This window comes from Crocodylus porosus, unplaced genomic scaffold, assembly GCF_001723895.1.
Source record: "Crocodylus porosus isolate Cpor-Errol unplaced genomic scaffold, CroPor_comp1, whole genome shotgun sequence".
Lineage (NCBI taxonomy): Eukaryota > Metazoa > Chordata > Crocodylia > Crocodylidae > Crocodylus > Crocodylus porosus.
Window position 1 is genome coordinate 73,724,770 of NW_017728918.1, and position 21,758 is coordinate 73,746,527.

The window sequence follows — 21,758 nt, forward strand, 5'->3', positions numbered from 1 at the left end:
ACAGGGTATAGCCCTCTATACCCATGGTCCAGTCATGGGTAGAGTCCCACCAGGTCTCCGTTATCCCAATGACGTCATAATTCTTTGCACTGAGCAGGAGGACGAGCTCATCCTGCTTGTTGCCCAGGCTCCTGGCATTAGTGTACAGGCAGGCAAGTGTCCCCTTGCTAATGGAATCCACCAAAAATTCGTAATAAGGGGAACAAATTATTACTTTGATTTGATCCAGTTCTCTATTCCTCCATTTCAGTTTAGCCCAGAAACAGTTTCTTTAAGACATTTTTATGCTTCTTCAATTTCCAGGTTGTCTGAAGGTCTGCATGGCTGCAGTATAAGTTAGAATAGCGCCAGGTCTGTTTTAGCATATGCTCTAGCAGCAAATAAGGGGCCAGTACTATAGGGAACAAAGATGTTTTTAATTAAGGATAACTATGTAATGCAATGTTTTGTTTGCCGTATCATCTCACTGATGGGGACAGTCTTTTTCTGAGTAGAGGACAGTAGAGCCAGAGTAGAGTAGCTGAAGAAAAAGACATTGATTTACAGGGACAGGTCCTGCTCTCTGTCACAAGAAACTAGCCCACATTAGCACTACCCTTAGTAATCCTATAAAAGTTATACCTGACCATACTAGAGAGGGATTCTGTGCTAAACAGTGAATACTATCCACTGGTTTTGGTAGCCAGCAGTAGGCAAAAAGAGGCACTGCACTGCTGCAAGAAGCAAGCAAGGTTCTGTGCCACTCACTCTGAGCCATCCCGTTCTGTGACTGTAGGACTGTTTACAGGTTAAATACAGAACTGGTACTTCCCAGGAATATACGCAGTAAAAGCAGGAACTGGATCACACTTGTGCTGCTCTGCACATGCTAAAATGTTGAAAAGGTTAGTGTAGGATTAAATTACATGAGGCTAGAGAGAAGAAATTTAAACAGCTACCAAATCCAACAAAATCAGAATGGCATTATTTTTAAAGGGATATCAAGTCTGCAGCCACATTCACTCATACTAAGAAATGGTGCATTCAGATACATAAACTACTTATTTGCTTGGGCAAATCTGGCAGACATCTAAAAATTCTTCATAATTCCTTGTCTCTGTAATTTACTGGGGCTACACAAAATACAGGATGATTAAAATTTTTTGTCTCATCAGTCTGTTTTGGGTGATTGTAATTCTTTCTTTCTTTGTGGAATTTTTTTTGTTTTTTTGTCTAGAGTGTACGGGCAGGCCTCGCAGGCCATGAGCCCAGGCCTTCTCCTCGAGGCCCAGATCTTTGGGCCTACCTGTACATGATCTCTACTGCCCCCCATTTGTCACCCTCCCCGGAATAAACGTCTCTTAAAAGTCAAAGTCTTTCTTTCTTTTTCAAACATACATGCCCATCACAACACACAAAAATATCTGCAGTCAGTCCTTTCCTAAAACAGTCAACTGATCCTTACTTTATATACTAAATAGAATATATTGTACAGTAACAAAAGAGATTACATTGCAAGGAGCTGCAATTCCCTTGTTTATTTAACAGGGATAATACATGTACTTCACTCAGCTGTTTACAATACAAGAAAATAAAGAATAAAAAAAAATCTAAAAGGCATACATAGACTCCTTCCCCTCACACCCAGTTTTAAAGTTTTCCCTTATTCTTTCCTGAAAGATAGATAAGGCTTGCCTTTGAGGCATCTTATATTCCTGTCAGACCCCTTTTATGTTTGAATCTAGTACAGAAGGAAGGTGTCAAAAGAAATGAAACTCTACTGGGTGTCTAGGGAATGTAAATATTTCTCTTTCTCTGCCCCAAGGACTTGTTTGCCCATATTTTGACAGTCCATGAAATCTTTGACACTGAGACCTGTCAAATATTAACAACTTTGCACTGTGCCAAACTGACTCATCATTTAGACTTTTATCTTCTTTATTTTTTTTTAACTTTGATGTCGATCATTCAATCAAAAAATAATTTGATATGAGAATCTATTTGGCATTGCTGTCCACCAGATGCATTCTTTTTAAATGCATGTTATCTTTATGAATATATGTTTTAATAAGAAAATTAATAACAATCTCATCTATGACTGATGAGCAGTTGTTCTATGTCACATTTTACGAATACAAGGATATAGTTAAGTCAGCAATATTAACTTGAAATTAGAAGAGCATATCATTAATGGCTTCTCTGACCTTTAACTTTTTCCAGTTGACTAATAATGAGTTCAAGAAACTAAGATTTAAACAAAAAAAAAATCTCATTAGCACTAAGCTTCAAGTAATAAAACAACAACTCTACCAAATATTTGTTACTATTTCTGGAGCCCCCCCTCTTGCTTTAGGCCCATAATACGAATCTGAAATTTGTATCAACGAAATTAATACAGCTTCAGTATTGTTGGTTAAACAGTCCATCAGTACAGCAAATTAATGATGCAGGGATTGAGAAAATGAAAAATCATTAAAACTTGATATTTTTTCACTGCATATGAACCTTAGAATATTTCTATTTTTATAATTATGTTTTGAAAAGACAGTTGAGTGTGTGTGTGTGCACGTGCATGCATGAGTGTGCAGGTATACACATAGAAACAAGGCCTGGAAAAGATCTCTCGTGTCATCAACTCTAGTCTCCTAGTGTTGCAGACATCATTTCATCTCTTTATTAAGCATCATCTTAAAACTAGGTAAGTTTTTACCCCCACTATTCTGAAGATTGTTCCAAAAAACAACAGTTCTGATGGTTTGGGACCTTATAATTTCCAGCATTATATTTATTTATAGACAGTTTATATCCATTTGTTTTTGTGCCAAAATTATCCTTCAGTTGCAGTTGTAGACAGCAAACATACCTGCTCTCAGTCTTCATTTTGCTAAACTAAACAAGCTGAGCTCTTTCAGCTTCCTTTCCTATAATGGATTCTCCTTTCTCATCATCATCCTAGCAGTCCTTCTCTAAATATTTTTCAGTCTGAGTTTTTCATTCTCGAACATGGGTAGAAGTGGATCTGGGATTGTACAAAGTGAGGTGTGGGAGCAGTACCGGCACTACAGAATTGCCTGCTTCCAACTTTCCTCCCTTCCCCTCTTCCCCCACACTGCATGGGCAAACCATGCTACAGGGGCAGCAAGCAGTTAGGGACTGTTTTAAGTCCCCCAAGTAGGTAGAAATACCCTTCCCCTCCTTGCTCAGAGGCCAATTCCCTCCCCTGCCTGCCACTGTCCCCACAGTCCTGGAAAGCAAGTGAAGCTCCAGAGTTGCTTCTGCCCAGCTTCAGCCCAGCATGGCTGGGGTCAGGTTCAGCCTAGGACAGTGGTGGTGCTTGGTGGTTTCCACTCCCTGTGCCTGCTTCTGGGCTGATCAAGAGCTTGCTCACTGCCACTGCCGTCCTGGGTTGAGTCTGGCTCCCACACAGCCCTGCTGGAGCAAGCAAGAGTGGCTCTACAACTCGCCCTGCCGTCCTGGGTCAGTGGGGACCAGCAGCATTAGCAGGTGTGAGAGGGGAAGAGAGGAGGAGGGGGCATGCTTCGGAGCATGAAGGAGAAGGGAGTGGGGGATTTCTCACCTGCTTGGGGGGCTTTAAAAAAGTCCTTGGCTGCTGCTCCTGTGGCATGGTTAGAAAGGGTGGTGTGGTTTTACCACTGTCCCCCCTCTGGATCTACCCCAAACACAAGTGGCTCAAATTGTGCACTGGATTTCAGATAAGGTCTCCCAAGTGCCTTGTACAATTAAACTACCTCTACTGGAAATATCTCACCTAATACATCCTAGGACTACAGCTGGTTTTTTTCCCCACAGCTGCAGCATATTAGCAGCTTGTGGTCAACTCTTGCAATCAGTCAGTACACCAAGGTTTTTTTCTTTCTTGGTCTTTTCCAATGGGTGAGCTCCTAGCTTGTAACTGAATTTTTTGACATTGGGCCTTGACTATAGGACCTTGTATTTTTTACCTGGAATTTCATTCCATTTCAGGTCTCGAGGCTATCTAATTTGTTCTCTATGGTAATCCAATTATTTTCTGCATTGATGATAGTAATCTCCCTCCAATCTGATATTTCCCCTCTGAACATTACCTTAGCTAGCTCTTTACCTTCCATACCTGTGCAAAAGTAAAAGTATTTTACTTATATATTTCTATGTAGGCTTACACACTTAAAAAATGTATGCATAACCTACATCTTGATTTGACATATCCCAGTAAGGCCGCTCTCCGTAAGACATTACTTCCCACATCACTATTCCATAGCTCCATACGTCACTGGCTGATGTAAATTTGCGATATTGGATGGCTTCTGGAGCTGTCCATCTTACTGGAATTTTCCCACCCTATTAAAAAAATACATCTTTTTTAAACAAAATTTCCATAGCATTTCCTTAGCAACAGTTTCAAATTTCCATTAATTGGAACATCAAAAATATGCTATCCACACTGGAATTTTCAAGAGACTATAAAGGAATCACATGTCTAAAACCTACTGAAATTCCTTAAGGGTTCTTTGAAATCTCACTATTTCTTTGGCTGAATTCACAGGCTAAGTACAAACAGTCAAAAAGCCGGAGGTTGAATCAAGTCAGTCTTCACAGGTTAGTCTAAGCTGCGTAGATTGAACCAATAAGCAAGTGAACAGACATTCACTTTTGATTCTGGAAATGCAGCCACATGCATGCAGTGGCCCAGGCCAGAAGCTGATGGGGTGTGAGAGCACATCTCCTTACTTAGTTGGAGAAGACAGCTTGGGCCAAGGCTAGCCTGCCCACCCTGTGAGGGGGCAGAGGGGCTGTATGAGAGGTGCAAAGCCTCCTAGGATGCTGTTGGACTGTGACTTAACTTGAATCTGGAGGGAATCTAGGACAGAAATTCAATGAAGCAATTTAACCTCAATCAGTTAGGCCTGATACTACATCAATCCAAGTTATCTTAAACAAGTTTTGGCCATTTTGAAAGTGGTTTATGTACATTGAACTTCTGCTGTATTACAGAATTGAACTGGTTTCCGATCACTTATACCAGTTTACGTGTAACTTTTGTCCTAGCCATAGGAGCCAGATATAAGCTTTGGCTGAACACATAAGTGTCAGCTTTGCACCCTCTCTCTGGATTGTTGAAAACAGGCTCAATACAGATGTTACTGTCCATAGCATGAGTGAACATGCAGGCTGAGAGTAGAAAGGGACTGGAAATGAAACTGGCAAGACACACGAGTAAGGGAGTTGTAGCAAAGTGATCCCTCTGGACGCATATACACATGCAATTAATTTGACTGAATAAACTCTGGAACAGTTTTCGCCAGAGTTTATTGCTCCCGGGCACCGTGTTTACACTTAAGCCTGGGAGCGCAGCACGTTGAATCAGGTAGGAGCAGGCTTGACTGGCAGGGAGCCTGGGGAGCCCTGCTGCCATTTTGAAGTGTGGGAACACTGAATGAACGAGACATGGAGACTGCTAGAGCATGCTAATTAGCCTGGATGCTCTGCTCTGATGCACTGTAATTCATAGTTCAAACTCTCATGCAAAAAAAACCAAAACAACGACACATAGTAACAAACAGTTTTACAAACTTTCAAGAATTGCTTCAAATAAAGGATTATGTTATTAGAAATTATTATAAGTTACTCATAGCCAGGCTTCTGCACAGTATTCCTCAGGCATTTGCATTTGCCCCATTTGTATCCTCAAGAGGATATTGTTCTTTTACTAATAAGGACATCTGCATTCATAAGAATTACTGCTTTTCTTACTGTAGTGGTGTAGACAGCTTCTGGATCATCTTCTATAACTCTGGACAGCCCAAAGTCTGACACTTTACAAACTAGGTTGCTGTTGACAAGAATATTGCGTGCTGCTAGGTCTCTGTGTACATATCCCATATCAGCCAAATATCTCATTCCAGCAGCAATTCCTCTCAGCATTCCCACTAGCTGAATGACTGTAAATTGCCCATCATGTTTCTGGAAGGAAGATCAGAGTAGCAAAACTTGTTAATATAACTGAGGGGGGAAATGAAAATCAGCTTTGCCCATCTGTACCCTACTACTTGTTCCCCCAGTAAGAATCAACTTAATGACTATATATATGTTCCAAACAAAATAGTAAAGGTTCTTGAGAAAGGTACAAATAGTTAATCTATTAGAACTAACTGTACAGATTAACTTGCTGTATAAAATCCTAGTTAATTTGTGGCAAGACTGACTCTTCTTTAAATGAACTATTTTATATAACTTTGTTTACAGTTTGCCTACGTGTTCTTTACCGTTTATGATGACGAAATTTATCTAGAAAATAAACTGCATTACACTTCTGGGATCAACACTTCAGGTTATCCTAAATACAAGAGATTTATTTATTACATAGAACTGATCAAAAGAACATCATCTTTCTGCTTGCTCAACAGTATTACAAGTCATTCTACATCTTCTGTCTTGTACACATGGGATGTTAAAATAGTGAAGAGACTGCTTGGCAGTTCAGAGAACTCACTCAGCAAATGCTAAATTGCTGCAAAGTGCATTTTCCCCCTCTTTTCCTTCATTTTTCTCTGAAGCACTACTGTACTTCATTTAGGGATTCCTGTGCAGTGACTTCTATCATACTGAAAAAATAAAATGCTATTCTAAAACAGCATGTGCTCACATGATAGGGCTTCAGGTGTCAGTGGTCTTAACCTCACACTAGGATAGTAATCAAAACCATTATTTCTATATCACATTGAATCACTTACAGGTCTAGAATTGTGTCAGTTTGATTCAGTTTGGTCTTCTGATTTATAATCTGATTTTTTGATGACAATTTAGAGATCTGCTAGTTTTTGCATGCCATATTTCATTTTAGCCTGAAAAATGTTTTATTATACTAAATTGGTACTGTATATGTTTTCTTTTGGTACTCACCCTGAGAAATGCATCTAGGGCCCCATTCTCCATGTATTCTATTACAATCATGACTGGTTTCCCTAAAAGAAAAAAGGCACATTTTATTTGAGAAACAATAATCTAAACTGAGTGCCTTTTCCTGATAAAGCAAATGTTGCTCCTTTGAAGAACTGAATAGTTGAGACATGAGCATTCTTGAAGCCTCCAGCACTGTTAGTAGGCTCTAATAAGTCCTTAAATGTTTCCATGGAGCATGGTCATGATTCATAAAATTAAACCATAGAAATCAAAATGTCAGTGTGTTCTCCTGACTCCTGCTGTGTGAACAGGACTCTGGCAAAATGACACTGCAGATAATATAGAAGGACATACAAAAGCTTATCTCCCTGCATGGTCTTTGAGGCTAAATGGAACTAGAAAAATAATATATTTCAAAGTACTTCATCTTTTAATCAGGCATGCATCTTAATTTTTTCCTCAGGTTGTAACATAAAGTAAGTATTGTTTCAGTTAGTTACACATGAGGAGAAAATCCATTAAGAATATGCAGTCAATTTATAATTTGAATCCCTGACCATGGATAAATTAAAGTAATTTCTGCGATTTAGCTTATTATCTGTATGACATATCTAGCCACTGCTTACCTCTGGTAACAACCCCTTCTAAGTGAACAACATTGGGGTGGTCAAACTGCCCCATGATGCTTGCTTCACATAGGAAATCTCTCCTCTGTTTCTCTGTATAACCAACTTTCAAGGTTTTTATGGCTACTGCAACATCTCTCTTGCCTGGAAGTTTTAGACGCCCACTGCACACTTCACCAAACTCTCCTAAAATAAAGCAGATTGATTACGAATTACCATGAAGAAACACACACACATACTCACATGTCTACATAGCATCTTCTCTTAGGCTGTGATTCAGCAAGGTACTTAAGTACATGCCCAACATCTACATAGCATTGGGTATAACTAGACTACTCAAAAGCCTGAAGTTACACCCATAATAGCATACATTGCCGAATGAGGGTCTTATGCTGCAAATATCTTGGGACTATTATGTACCTAAGTAAATTTAGACACCAAAGCATGAACTTATTCCACTCTGTTCAAGTCCCTGCAAATGCAATAGTGCATCTACCTGTGTAGCAAACTGTCATCATAGTCTTAAAATGAAGCCATGGAAGACAAGTAGGATGATGACCAACCTACCCTCTGCAGTAAGAATTTCAGGGACTTGGACAGGATGGAATAGGAATGTACTTTGGTGCTCAAGAGGTGGAGCAGGATCTGGCCCTTTTTGACAAACCATTCTGAAGAAACCAATACATGTGTCTTTATAACACATGATTTGTGCATTTTTTCTTGGAAATATAAATATTAAAAAGGTTTATAAAGAGCCTTATTGGTATTCTAGGGAACTGTAACTCTGCTGCCCCATTTCTTTGCTGTTTTAGGTTGGGTACTTTCCTCACACCTGTTTTTTTACATTGCTACTGGGTTATTCTGAGATAATGTCTGAATCAAGCTCTACAAAATTATCTGAAGGGAAAATAGATACGTTCTGGATTATGAAATGGAAAGTATGAATTAAATTAATCAAATGCACATGGTGATATTCTTGGGATTCTACAAAAGGCATTTTAGCTTGTTAAATAATCTGATTTGGGAAAGAAGGTAAGAAGAGGTAGCCAAATAACCTGTGAAACCTAAATGACCATAATATAGGAGAGAAGTAAGCAGAGAGCCTAAAACAGGAAAGAAGGCCATAAGAAGAAGGTGTGATGTCATGGCAAAAAGGTGGTAAACCTATGTCACAGTAATATAAATGGGAGACATTACTCAATCCACAAAGGCATTTAGGACACATCTTTATCACAGTCTAGTATGCCCCAGAAATATGCTGCTGAAGCTGATCCAGAGTTATTCCTATGTATGCTGGATACTGAGGGCTCAAGTATGGTAGCAGAGGGATACCATAAAGTGTCTACAATGACATATTTCTAAATTTAAGTGTCTGAGTTAGAAAAGGTAGGTGGGGCATAGTTAGTGGACACATCACTACTGCAGTGTAGATTGTCCATAGGAAACTAAATTAAGAGTATCCCTGGCACTAGTTCTGGCACCAAATACAATATTTAGACAACACTGAGTTCCATCTCACTCCGCTCCTGATTAGGAATGCATGCACTCATGTAAATCCTGATATCACCAGATTGCCCAGAATCCAAGCTCCTACGTAAACCCCAATGAGATTTTCAAACCCAATGCCCCTCCCCCCCTCCCACCATACACATTTTGCTTGTTCTGGATGCTGTTTATAGCAGCACTGAAACAGTGAGTACACATATAGGTTCAGAGTGGTGCAGAGTAGCAGGCCAGGAGATTTTGACCTGGCTGCTCCATAAGCCACTCTCCTCTGGTAGGGGAAGAGAGGAAGAAAGGAGGAGGAAGAGAGCTACTTGCCAATGTCAGAGGTGGGGGCGGGATGAGAGGAAGATAGCTTATGTCCAGTAAACTGAGCCTGATGTGGGTGATGGGGTTGGGAGGGGGAGAGAAAGTAAGCAGTGCCTGCCACAGGGGAGGGGCAAAAAAGAGAGCAGGGAAGGATGTAGAGGGGATCAGCACCATGGTGCAGGGCAAGGGAGGGGGATACACTGGGTTCAGCTGCTTGCTGATGATCTCCTATGCTGTGGGCTGGATTCAGTCCCTTCAAGGGCTGAATTTAGCCTAAGGACCATAGGTTGAGCAGCAGTGGTTTAGTGGTTACTGAGGTTATGTGAACTTCATTTCACAAGTGGTTTACATCTCACTTGTGAAATGGGAGCCCATTTTCAAATGCTCACTCTGCCTGATTTGGAAGAGCAAGCTGAAATACATTTTCCCACACACCTGGTGAATGTGGTAACTATCAGGTATTAAGTCTCTCTCCTACCTGAAGATTTTATTTTTGTACAAATAAATATTCCATACATCGGGGATGTAAGTCTGACTCCAACTTTGCAAATAATTGGCTTATCCAATAGGGATCTCTATCTTTCTGGCTTTTCTCCTTGATTTCCATATTTTCTTCAATGGAAGGGACTGACCTGTCTTAGGATCACAACTCAAGAGAAGGGTCATATTTGAGATTCTTGAGCAAATGGTGGTGCAGGCTGACAGCCCAGTTGTATGAGCTTAAACACTTCACTGTCCTTTTATCAACTTACTAGCCTAAATCTCTCCATGCATTGCATAGGGATCCCAGATACCTAACCTGGAGCTTTCATTTCCCCTGGGCAACAGGACACCTTAAAATTAGGATAGCCTCCCTTCTGCAATTCTTAAAATACAGTTCAGTAGTAATTCCAGCCACTAGAGCTGATTGGAGGACAATCCTCTTTCATAGTAACTTTCCAGGTATTGATATTTATTTTCATCCCATATTGAAAACACATCATATCCATGTGCCACATTTTACAGCTTGGCAGAAACCCAGCTTTGCCCTATTGAGAGAAGAGTCTTGTTATCTGTGGCCAAGTCCAGTGAACTGAATATAAGCTTCTCATGTCCCAGGCCACTACCTGAATCATACATCTCTACAATCTTCCTTTCTCTCTCCCAACTAAACAGTACATTTTGCTAAAAGGATCCTCACAGAAGATCCCAAAAGACAAGGCTAGAAATTCATGCAACACTGCATGGCCAAATGCTCATTGGCTCAGCATGAAGTAGGTTAAAACAAAAGATCTATGGCCTGAATAGGGACTCACCATACACACTAACCCCTGTGTTTAACAAGTGACATTCCTGTGCGTAGCAGGATAACAGTGAAATCGTGGCCAAGAAAACCATATCACCCTCCTGAAAATTTAGTGCATGCAGATTTGCACCCCACTGGTCTGAGGTAGGCACAATGCTGCTCAAGAATCAATGCGCTGTCATAGCTTGGAATAGTCAAACGATGCTTTTGTGACTGTTGCTAGCAAATATTCCGTACTTTTCTTTAATGTATGCTGTATGGTAGCCTCCGTCTATGAATCACCTTTTTTCAGTCCTGCTATTTCAACACCACCCACTGATTAGAAACACAGCTAAACCCAGCACAAATGATTCTGGTACCATATTAGAATTTGCCTCTAATTTACATTCACTCCTGATGCAGAGAAGTCTGCTTTTGCCTATGTCTGTGTAAACCCCAAGTAAGTCCACTAAAGCCAATAGACTTATTCTAGATTTACACTGATGTAACAGAGAAAAGAACTGGAATCTGCATTATGAATTATATTATTTTTAAGGGTATTCTTTTTTTTCTAATTTTTTGCTCAAAGTGAGTGTATTAAAAACATTCTAGAAGAGCCACATAAACACTTAGGTCCTGAATTGATGATGTGGCAGTTTCTTACTCCAAACCAACAAATGTCTAATTGAATGTTTTTAAAGTACTAATAGAGCAGGGATGGAGGGCCACTTCAAATGTTTTGGTGAGCTATTGAGGTATTTTGGGAGTGGACGAAGGGGCAACTGATTCTATCTGGCCATAGGCCCATCTACCCTAGACCTACTACCAGGGCCTGGGGCAGAGCCGTGATCCACTCCCCACATGTCCCTGCAACAGGCACCAGTTCTGCAGACAGAGACATGTGGGGATCAGATTGTGACTCTGCCCCAGGCCTTGGCTCCATGCTGTCATCGCCTTGCGATCCTGGCCCTGGCCCTGGCTGTGCATCTCACTCCTGGATACTGCTCCCTGCCCACCTGCAGCTCCATCCCATGTGCTCAGCTGAGTGCCCCTGCTCACAGGGGTCCCAGGCTGGTCTCCATGGAGGCCCTGCCTGCCCATCCACTTCTTCCAGCGCCCCTGGCAGTAGATACAAAGCCGACTGACACTGGCAGTTGGTTAGAGCAAGCTGCTATGTCAGGGGCTGCCAGGTAGTTGAGTCCAGCTGCTGTGCTGTCCCTGGCCTGCCGCATACTCAGGGGCAGCAGCACCAGCCACACATGCCACAGCCTGGGCTGTCACCTGCACTTGGATTAGGCAGGGCTGAGGGACCCGCTGTGGGCCAGATAGAATCCCTTGGCAGGCCAAATCTGGCCTGTGGGCCATAGTTTGCCCACCCCTGCAACAAAGGATGCGATCCTTGTAGCATAAAAATAATGCTACGTTGAAAACAAACACACTGCTGTTACTAGTACTGCAATAAGTGCTGATTATTAAAAACTAGATTCCTATGGCCTTGCCCATTTTGAGTAATAACTACCGAATTCCTGGCAGAAGTGGGTGCACTGTGGCTCCTTTAATCTTGCAGGTTCTGCTGTGGCCCCTCTCCCCTCCTCCCACTGATTGGTAGAGAGGCCTGCTTGTGGCTCGCTCTTGATCAGTGGGGAGGTAAAAAATGTAGTTTTAAATACGGCACCATTTTTGCCTCCCACTATTGATGAGCTGAGGGGCCCTGGACAACCCTGCTGTTTGCTGCTAACTGACGAGGAGGCATAAATGGCGTAATGCTTAAAACCGTGGTTTTAGCTTCCCTGCTGATAAGGAGGGAGTGGTAGGATCCTCCACTAATCAGCAGTGGGGGGGGCGGGGGAAGAGGGGCAAGGTGTACATGGGGGAATATGGAAGTTTAAAGGACCTGTCACATACTTTACTTCCGCCATGAATTCGGTAGGTCCCTAGCAATAACTTATTTCTGAAACAGTTCTACTAATATCAGTGGGACTTCTCCTAAAGTAAGATATCATTCAATGCAAGTAAGTATGTAAATAAGGCAATATGAATTTGAGAGCAGATTATTAACAAATCTGAAGCACTGTAAATTTCTTATTGTTTAAAATATAACATTTTTAGAGATTTTATTTTTAAATATAATTGTTGTATATCATTTACAATGTATATTGAACTATGGTAGGGTGATTTTTAAAGATATTATAATATTACTTATAGAACAAGAGGAAAGCAAAAGAATGTTTCCTTTGGAAGTCCAAAGCATTTGATATTTTTTCTTCCCTATGGAAACTTAATCTCACTACATAAAAATGTCACAAGTGCAAACAAATGAAACTGCTTTTATAGAGCACAAACACCATGGCTTAAGTAGATGGCACACAGTTCAAGAGGAAGAAAAGCAGTGTAATGCCAGTACAGTTATAATCAGTCACGAGAGGTAAAACAAAGCTTTTTTTGTGATAATAAAATATATAAAAAAAGAAAATACAAGAAACAGCAGTTTTAAAGAAGATCTTGTATAAAACCAAGACCTCATTAGTTGATATGTAAGTTTGCAGGCCTACTATCCTTATTCATATGAGTAAACACAGAGCGGTTAAAAGGACTCCTTATGGGAGACAGGGATCAAGATTTGCATTCATGTCCAACATCTTTACTCTGACAATGAATAATAGGTAGCAAAATCAATGCTTTTCACAAAATGTTGTTTTCAGTTTTTTTTAAGCAGATACAGAATTAGAAGCTCACAAGCTTCAATGGCATGCAAGCTTCTTCATTTTTTATTTAATTTTTTTTTAACAGTGCAGCTTCATTGCTCCTTACCGCTCTGGTAAATGCAAAAAGTTCTATACTAGAGGTATAATTATTTGCCTGTCATTATGATGTATGAGTTTCGATCCTGGCTAAATGGAACAGTTGAATAAGGAAGCCACAGCAGCCTTACCTGCACCAATCACACGCTCAATTTTAATACAAGAGGCATCTAGCTCCTTGGCGAATTGATGGACAGCTCTATTTGGGTCCTCGTAGGTTTCAGGGTCAATGTAGGTTTTGGTGCCTGGAAATTTAACTGTAATGATGTAAGAAAGCATGACTGTGATGAAGCAAAACACTTATTGTGCAGTCAGCCCAGGAATTTCATTATGCAGTGTTCCTTGGAACAGTGAACCTGATTCCACACCACCTGAATCAGAGCAGCTTTAAGAGGCAATCTGAGGCTTAGCCATCATTTGCAAGTTTCCTGACACAGCTGCCTGATCCTATCTCAAACAATGACCAAAATTAGCAATTATATCTCGTTTGTAGTAAAAGATACTAAGTGGAGATCTATGGATGAAAAGCAATCTAAAAAAAAAAAGAAAGAAATGGGTAAAAGAAGCAACATTCTTCCTTTGTAAACATTTATGAGAGCTTACCCTCCTCTCCAATCTTGGGGAAGGACTTCTCCCTTACACAGCTGTCTTACTACCTTAAGCGGGCATTGAGAGCTCCCACATTTCAAACCTTCCCAACCTACTGAATGTAACAGTGATTATAGAATACCATTATAGATAAACTATGAATTATTGAGATACAAGAAATGGATCAAGAACAAATTCAATACATAGATTACTTTAATCTGGTGTTTTAGCACATGGTTACTTTGTAATTTCTTTATTAAAACTGAATTTGTTTTACATCTGGTCACATAACGAAAAGGAACTTGTGTGGCGTGTGTCCTGGTATGTTTCAAACATTATTGAAAAGTCATATAATGGGGAAAAATGAACACATACTAGAGAGACAGAATTTGAAGAATTAACTCAATTACCATAATTACAACAAAAATAATTTAAGATTTTTCTGAGGAATTAATTTTAGCTGCTTTTTAGCAGAAACATTTCAAGTTTCTGAGCTGATAAACAATTATTTTCATTTTTGCCAAACAAGAAGACCATGGAGGGAGAAGAAAGCAACTGGCTAATTTCCTACACTGTGCTTTTAAGCAGGGAAACGGAGAGTAAGCCATCCTCTTGTGTTTGTGATAAGGGACCTAGACTGGAGGTAACCTTGTGAATCTCTAATGGGCCTCTGATAGTTCTTTATTCAAGCTGTCATAAAACATTTTGACAGGTCAAAGCCATCTTGGCATACCAATGTGAAATAGTGCTGGCTTGGATTTGAAGACATTGTTAGAAGAAAATGGTAGGAGGAAACAAAATGTAAATTGGAATTGTATGACTAAACTCCTTCATTGTGTTTATATCTTAAATGCAGCACTTGGGGCCATGGAAAGTTGAGGGGGATTGAAATAAAAGATTGGACATTCTATTAAATTCACTCTCTAAAAGCTAGTTAAATGGTTGCTTTCAAGTTGCTGTGAAAATTCAATCTGGTGTCTTAGCATATTAGAAAATTGCCTTGATGCCAAGGAACAAAAGGACACCAAATTGTAAATAGCTACTGACCATGGCGCTGGTGTTTCATCTCACTCTGGATATGGTCATCAAATCAAATTAAATGCAAAACGCTCGATTAACAGGGATTAAAAAAGTATTTTGGTAAAATAGTGATTTATAATACTTCATGCTACAGTGTAAATGAGATATTGTATGTTAACTGTCCTGAGTTTCTCTTTATTGGATTTTAGATAACTAGATTTTCAGGAAGGAAGACTGTCTCAGAATGCCTTGATCAGCACCAGTTTCCTTATTATTCCTCTACATTTTCTATGAATCACAGAACTTAAAGATGACTATTCATAACAAAGACTGGTGACTAGAATTTTTTTGCCAGTATATTCCCTCTTCCTTTACAGGCAAATAAAATAAAATGCAATTGATTTTTTTCCTCAGAAATATAAATGATATTTAAAAGGTGAAAACAAAGTGGATGTTTTGGAAAGCATAAAGTCTACTGAAAACGGTAGGAGGCAATTATCAAACATCTGGCTCCCAGTCGCTATATCTGAACAGCAGCAGATTTTTGATGCATTCTTAAAAAGACAAGGCTGAAGAATATGTGACAATTAATACTCATTCCATTAGTATTTAACACCTTTTACGTATAGTATCACAGGTTGTTTGACTGAGACTATAACAATATCACTACTTGGTTAATGCACTGCACAAAAATGAAGTGATTTTAAGTAGCAACTCATCTCAACTCAGGAAGCATGAATGAATCCAGGCTGATCTAATTTTGTCATACCAGAAAGGTCAGATAGAAACCCTAACAACAATTTGACTCACGTTTTTGGAAAGCACTCCTAATTTAAAGAATTCTGTTTTAAGGAGATGCTAGAACATATGTTTTGTGCCTGGTACCCGTCTCATCTGCACACTCCAATTAAAGATTATGCTATGTAGTTTTAATACAAGCAATACAAAATATTTATTGGATTAAGCCTACAGAAGCAGTGTGTGGAAGAAATAAAGACTAGCTGTAGCACAGTATGAATAAATAGAATTCTACTAATAGGAAAGTTACAAGGACAAAAAGTATGCTGACGTTAACAGAGAACTGCTCTGCATTAAAACTTAAAATCAGTTTTGTCATATTTCAGGATGCTGTATTACATCCTTAAACATATACTTTTAGCTAGTTTTACTATATTTGTCAAACTTGTCTGTGTTTCTTCTAAGTCTTGGGACAATTTTTGAAAATGAGATGTTTCAAATTTTCATCTAAAACTCTTGTTAACTTTTAAAATAAAAAGTATTAAAACAATCTGAAGACAAGAGGCCAGATTTTATGCTGCCTGCTAGGAATGTAACGGGACTCAGTGGCTTAAATGTGAGGCTATTCTACTTTGCCTGAGTCCCTGAAAAACTGTTCTCATTTTTGCTGTTTTCTTTCATTGAGTTTGAAAGGTGAGATCACAGTGGATGAAAAAATAGATTAATGGATTTAATTAATTATTCACACAGCCCTTGTATGAGCCAAACCAGCACAACTGAATTTGGTGCTAACAATTTTGGGTGCTAATTTGCAACTCAACAATTGAATCTAGAGGCAGAGTAGAATAAGAGAAGATATGCAGAGTAACTAAACAGCAGAGGCTTTCTTTCCCATCACGTATACTATTCTCTCTGAATATTACAGGTTATGGATGTTGAAGATACAGAGTTCACAGTAGCAGAAAACAGTTTTTGAGCAGAACAGCATCACTACTGGGGTGATACAGCAACCCTCAATTTCTTAATCAGAAGTCTGCCTGAGGTAAAGATCAGATAACCAGTTTGCTAAGGACCTATCAATTATAGTATCTCAGGGGGGATCATTAGGATGGTGTGAAACACTTATTCAACAAGCAACCAAAGAAAAAAATGCAGAATGGAAACATCTGTATATTATACAAATATATATAGAATGGTGTGAGCAATGGTGATTTTAATCTGTGTCCTTTTCTGTGTAGGTCATGTATTTTTATGGTTTTTAACTTAACACTGGCTGTTTACATAGGATTTTAGATTTATTATAGTCCTTTCTCTAATGGAATGTTGTTTTAGTACTGTCCATATTCCATTACTGCCAATCCCAATGTCTTATAATTGGGTTAGAAATTCCTGAGGGGGGTTGGGGAAAAAAAGCAAAACACTTACAATGAAAGTAAAGTTCTTCATCCCCTTCTTGATCAGCTTTGCTATAACCACAGTGCCTGAAAAGAAAGAGCCTAGTTTTACTGGAAAATAATGATTTACTTCTGCACATTTAAAATGTTCTACTGGCTTCCATTTTGCAGGCTGGGATTTTCCGTCATTGAGCACCAATGTCCCCCAGGCCCTTTAAAAATCCCAGCTGTAATTCTCATTAAAGCAGTGTTTTAAATAAAACATGAACAGTTCTAATCAAAAGACTTTTGTATCTAATAATTATTGGGAAGAGTCCTAAGGCTTAAGCAACAAAAGTTTAGTCCTCATTAAAAGAACTTTCTGTGATGCTATGAGTAAAACAAACTGCAGATTAACAGGTTTGGAAAAAAGAAGCAGTAGTCTGTTTCTCTTATTATTTTTTAATGATTCTCTCTTAAATTTATTACCACAACTCTTCTTCCCACGTGCAATCTTATTTGAATGGCAGCATATCAAACTTCTCCATGAGTGAGGAATTCAACAGAAAATGGACTTTCAGGGATCTGGTCACAGAATCTTGCAAACAGTTATATTTAGAATACTCACACAGTAAGACAAAAAATGTCTTGAGCTACTTTTAAATGAAAAACAAATGAGATAATTTTTTATCCTTAAATGGAATTCATATCTAAAATGTCATTATCAGATTAAACACAGCGTTTAATTTCCATTTATGGACAATAAGATAAAGACTGATATAATGCTACTACAAGGCTAGAAATGCCTACAACCACGCAATGTATAATACCTTCGTCCAATGATAAATCCAAACACCATGAAGACCAGAATGATGGTGCCTGCCACAGCAACCACCGCTATGATAATGACTGGATTCTGTTCACTGGAAACGGCTGTGGCTACAAACAGAGTAGAGACAGAGGTTAATTTTAAAATATACTGTATAAAGGGACAGCAAAGGTTAAATAAACCCTCGTATATCACAGACTGATAGTTTACCTCTTATGTAACTTGAAGCTAAGAGTAGACATTAAATGTTATGATAAGATTAGTCTAAAGAAAGGACCTATCGTAAAATTTGCTAGAAATGTTGAGTGAACTAATGAGAATCTATTGGGAACAATATCCTAAAAAGTGAGATGATATTTTAGTTGAAAAGCATACAATAATTATTTTCTTGACCCTAAAGAAATCCGATCTAGCTAACCTAAAAACCCAGTCTACCCATTGTTATGCTTTGTCTTGTTTTTGATTTTATGATAACTGTTGCTATTATTTATTATTTACTGATAGCATCCACAGCATGAGGCACTTTCCAAATACAAAGGAAGATACTGTCTCTTTCAAAATGCTCATCCTTCAATAAATCTGTATATTACTCCTCTTTGTAATCAATTATGCCAATGCCATTAACCTATGCAAATATATGTATGCCACATTAATGTATACTGGTCACATCTACATGAGATGCTGACCATGTATTAGCTCATTACTACTGTGCAGTAGCGCCATGTGGCACGAAGTGTGATGCAGTGCTACTGCACAGTAATAATGAGCTACTATACAGTCAGTATCACCAAGAAGCCATTCAGGAATACTATTGTACAGTAATGCTGATTACTGCACGGACATTTAATACTTGTGTATGCAAGTAGTAAATGACTGCACAGTAACAACTGTGAGGTCAGCATCTTGCCACTGAGGTTATAAACACCCTTCTTAAGAAAACTTGATGCTTGTAAAACATGCTGCTTGCTTTCCATACACAAAGGGGGCCACACACTAAATCACAGCAAATTAACAGAGCTCTGATGAAATTTTTGGAGCTACGCTGCTTTGTCAGTGCTGAGAATCTGACCCAACAAGTGTAAAATCCACATCACTCAGTGATGCTGGGGAAAAAAAATATTCTGGAAGTGTGAGTCATCTGGAAGCAGTGAAGTGATAAGAGCAAGAAAGTAAGGTGATGGTTGATTACGTGAATCTGAGATAGCACATTTATATGATTAACCTTTTGTACTGCTAACTTAACAAAACAGCATATATCAGGAATTCTGCAAATTCCACAAGCCTGTAGCCATAGAAAGAACCTCAGATTTAGGTTCCTATTGCAGAATTCATAGGTTTCCATAGAAACAAACAAACACAGATGTTTTCTTTGCTCTGTTTGACAGCAGGTGAGCCCATCAATGTGATCCCTTTGTTTCTGACAGTGACCAGTACCAGCTGCTTTCCAGGGACTTGCAACAAACTCTTCAGTAGATAGTAACCTGCCTGTTTTGAAACTGTTCTCCTAAGCCTTGAAAGTATGAAGAATGTATAAACATGAGGATTCAAAGCACTTCCAAAATATATAGTTTATAACATATAACCTGTGGAAATTCTCATTATTTATATAAATGTCTTCTCTTTAATCCTTAGCATACAGAAATGAATGTTTGCTTTGAGAAACTATTGTCACTGTGGTTTTCATTATAGAATTTATATAACAGGAACGCCCATTGGAGCCATGTACCCTGGATCTTTATATATTTTCATGCAAAGGCATAAATAGCAGAGCAGCTGTGATCCTCCCTCAGTTCCCTTGCCATTCAAAGTCTTAAAGTGAGGAACGAAAGACAGACTGCGGGATTCACATGGAGTGCAACATTTATAAGAAAAATGGTTTATTTAAGTTGGGGAACCATTGTTTTTTGTTTTAAGGAGATGTGTGTGGATCCCTCTCTGACTAGCAAATAATATCATCCATGGATGATGGGAACAGGAATTCTCATTTTCATCAGCTGAAAAGATATTGGAACACTACTCTCCCAACCTTGGCATCTGATCTAGCAGCTAAAATCAGTGCATAATGCTTGCAGATTGGTGCATGTGAATGTGCTGCTCTGCATAGCAACCTTTCAGATTTCAGATATTGACATGGTTCAAAAGTAGGCAAAGACATTGCATGGTTTCTGGTACATGGAAAGTGAGGATTATTGGATAACTGGTAACAGAGATAAGATATATTGCCTTATCTATTTTTGTAAGCTTGGGAATTAAATAGCTAAGTCCATGGAGTGCTTTGCTGTAGTCACAAACAGATGTGAGGACAGTCTTTCTATGCTGCTCAACCAGTCTTCATCTACCAGTTATATCAGTCATTTGCAGTGAGTAGATGACTTATCTTGCAACACCAGGTCTGGGCAGTCTGATTGGAGGTTGCACTGGCAAATCAAAATTGTGTTGGCTACTAGGACCTACAAGAATGAGAACTGCCTGATCTCACCAGCTAATCCTAAAGGCAATCACTCTCAGGTTTAGCAAAACTGATGGAAAGGGGTGAAGGATTTCTTCAGTGACCACATGTTCTTGGTGGCACACTGAGTGCTTCATACGTCTATCATATGATTATTGTCTCTTGACAGATGCAAAGCAAATAGGGTTATATTTAGTAGGGGTGCATGAAAGAAGCCGTATTCGATTCAGATTCAGCCCAAATTGGGGACAGTGGTTCGATTTCTTGATTCGGATCACTGTCCCAATTTGATTTGGCCAAATCTGAATATGAGGATTTCATGCTGATTTGGAGAATCAGCAATCCAGCCATAGACACAGCTTTAAATGTTTTTTCTACATACCTCGAGGTAGTAGATGTGGCTCGTGAATGCTGCGATGGTGGGGCAGATAGAGTGTCCCACAGGAGTGCAGGGGTGCCTCCCGCGTGCTTGGTGGCGAACCTGGACGTGGATTGGAAGTGCTTCTGGTCCACTTCCGGGTCTGCTGCTGAGTGCCTTGGGGACCCCTCCACGCTCCTCTGGGATGCTCCATTCACCCCGCCATCTCAGCATTCACGAGCCGTGCCTGGTACCTTGAGGTATGTAGAAAAAACATTTAAAGCTGTGTCTATGTCAAAATCATCAAATCTTTCCTAATCTCTCTGAATCGATTTAGAGGGTTCTGATTCGATTCGGAGAGATTAAGGGATCTCCTGATCTGATTTGGATTCAGAGATTTGGCCACCGAATCAGCACAAATCTCCATTGAATCAAATCAGCAACTGAAGTTTTGCACAGCCCTAATATTTAGCCCACGATAGGATTTCCATAGGTTCCATGAACAACAATTCTGTACAGAATTCAGATTCTGTTCAACAATCTATAGAAGCATGACCCCCCTTCCAGTCTTGATTTATGTATCTAAATTACCAAGTGTCATAGTAAAACATACAGGCCAATCTGATAGCTCTTAGGTATATGATATGTATATGAAGTTCCACATTTTCTGGGGCCAATGGTCTTTATACCATTAAATGGTCCCTGGCCCATTCCTAATGTGTTTATAGCTAACAATGGCAACAAGGTCATGAATGTTATCATTTTGGGACACTGCAGCCACCAAATTACTGATAAGAAGATGGGAATGAAGTAGGATTAGAACTTTCTTTGCAAACAGTATCACCTATAGTTGCACAATATTGTGAATAAGCAATATTGTAATGTAAAATAAACTATAATGTCACAGTCCAATGTGACATTACCATGTTGACTAAAGACTGAACACAAAGGAATCTGTCCTCTACTTTGTAAGTCATTTCTTACACCTGTTCTGGCCCTGTTGACCTTGATAACATAATAT

The 21,758-nt window shown here is 39.3% G+C and overlaps 1 protein-coding gene across 2 annotated transcripts in view; it reads right to left on the bottom strand.

Moving 5' to 3' along the window:
* Nucleotides 1-21,758, bottom strand: part of EPHA7 (EPH receptor A7) — a 213,582-nt gene that overhangs the window by 10,584 nt on the left and 181,240 nt on the right. The window contains exons 8-14 of one of the 2 annotated variants that reach the window (XM_019537769.1): nt 17,932-18,040; nt 17,154-17,209; nt 13,514-13,627; nt 7,506-7,691; nt 6,880-6,941; nt 5,731-5,940; nt 4,168-4,317 (exon numbers count right to left, since the gene is read on the bottom strand). In XM_019537769.1, coding sequence (XP_019393314.1) covers nt 4,168-4,317; nt 5,731-5,940; nt 6,880-6,941; nt 7,506-7,691; nt 13,514-13,627; nt 17,154-17,209; nt 17,932-18,040 — 887 coding nt within the window. Of the gene's footprint in view, nt 1-4,167; nt 4,318-5,730; nt 5,941-6,879; nt 6,942-7,505; nt 7,692-13,513; nt 13,640-17,153; nt 17,210-17,931; nt 18,041-21,758 lie in introns of both variants that reach the window. The other variant, XM_019537768.1, reaches the window with a different exon arrangement.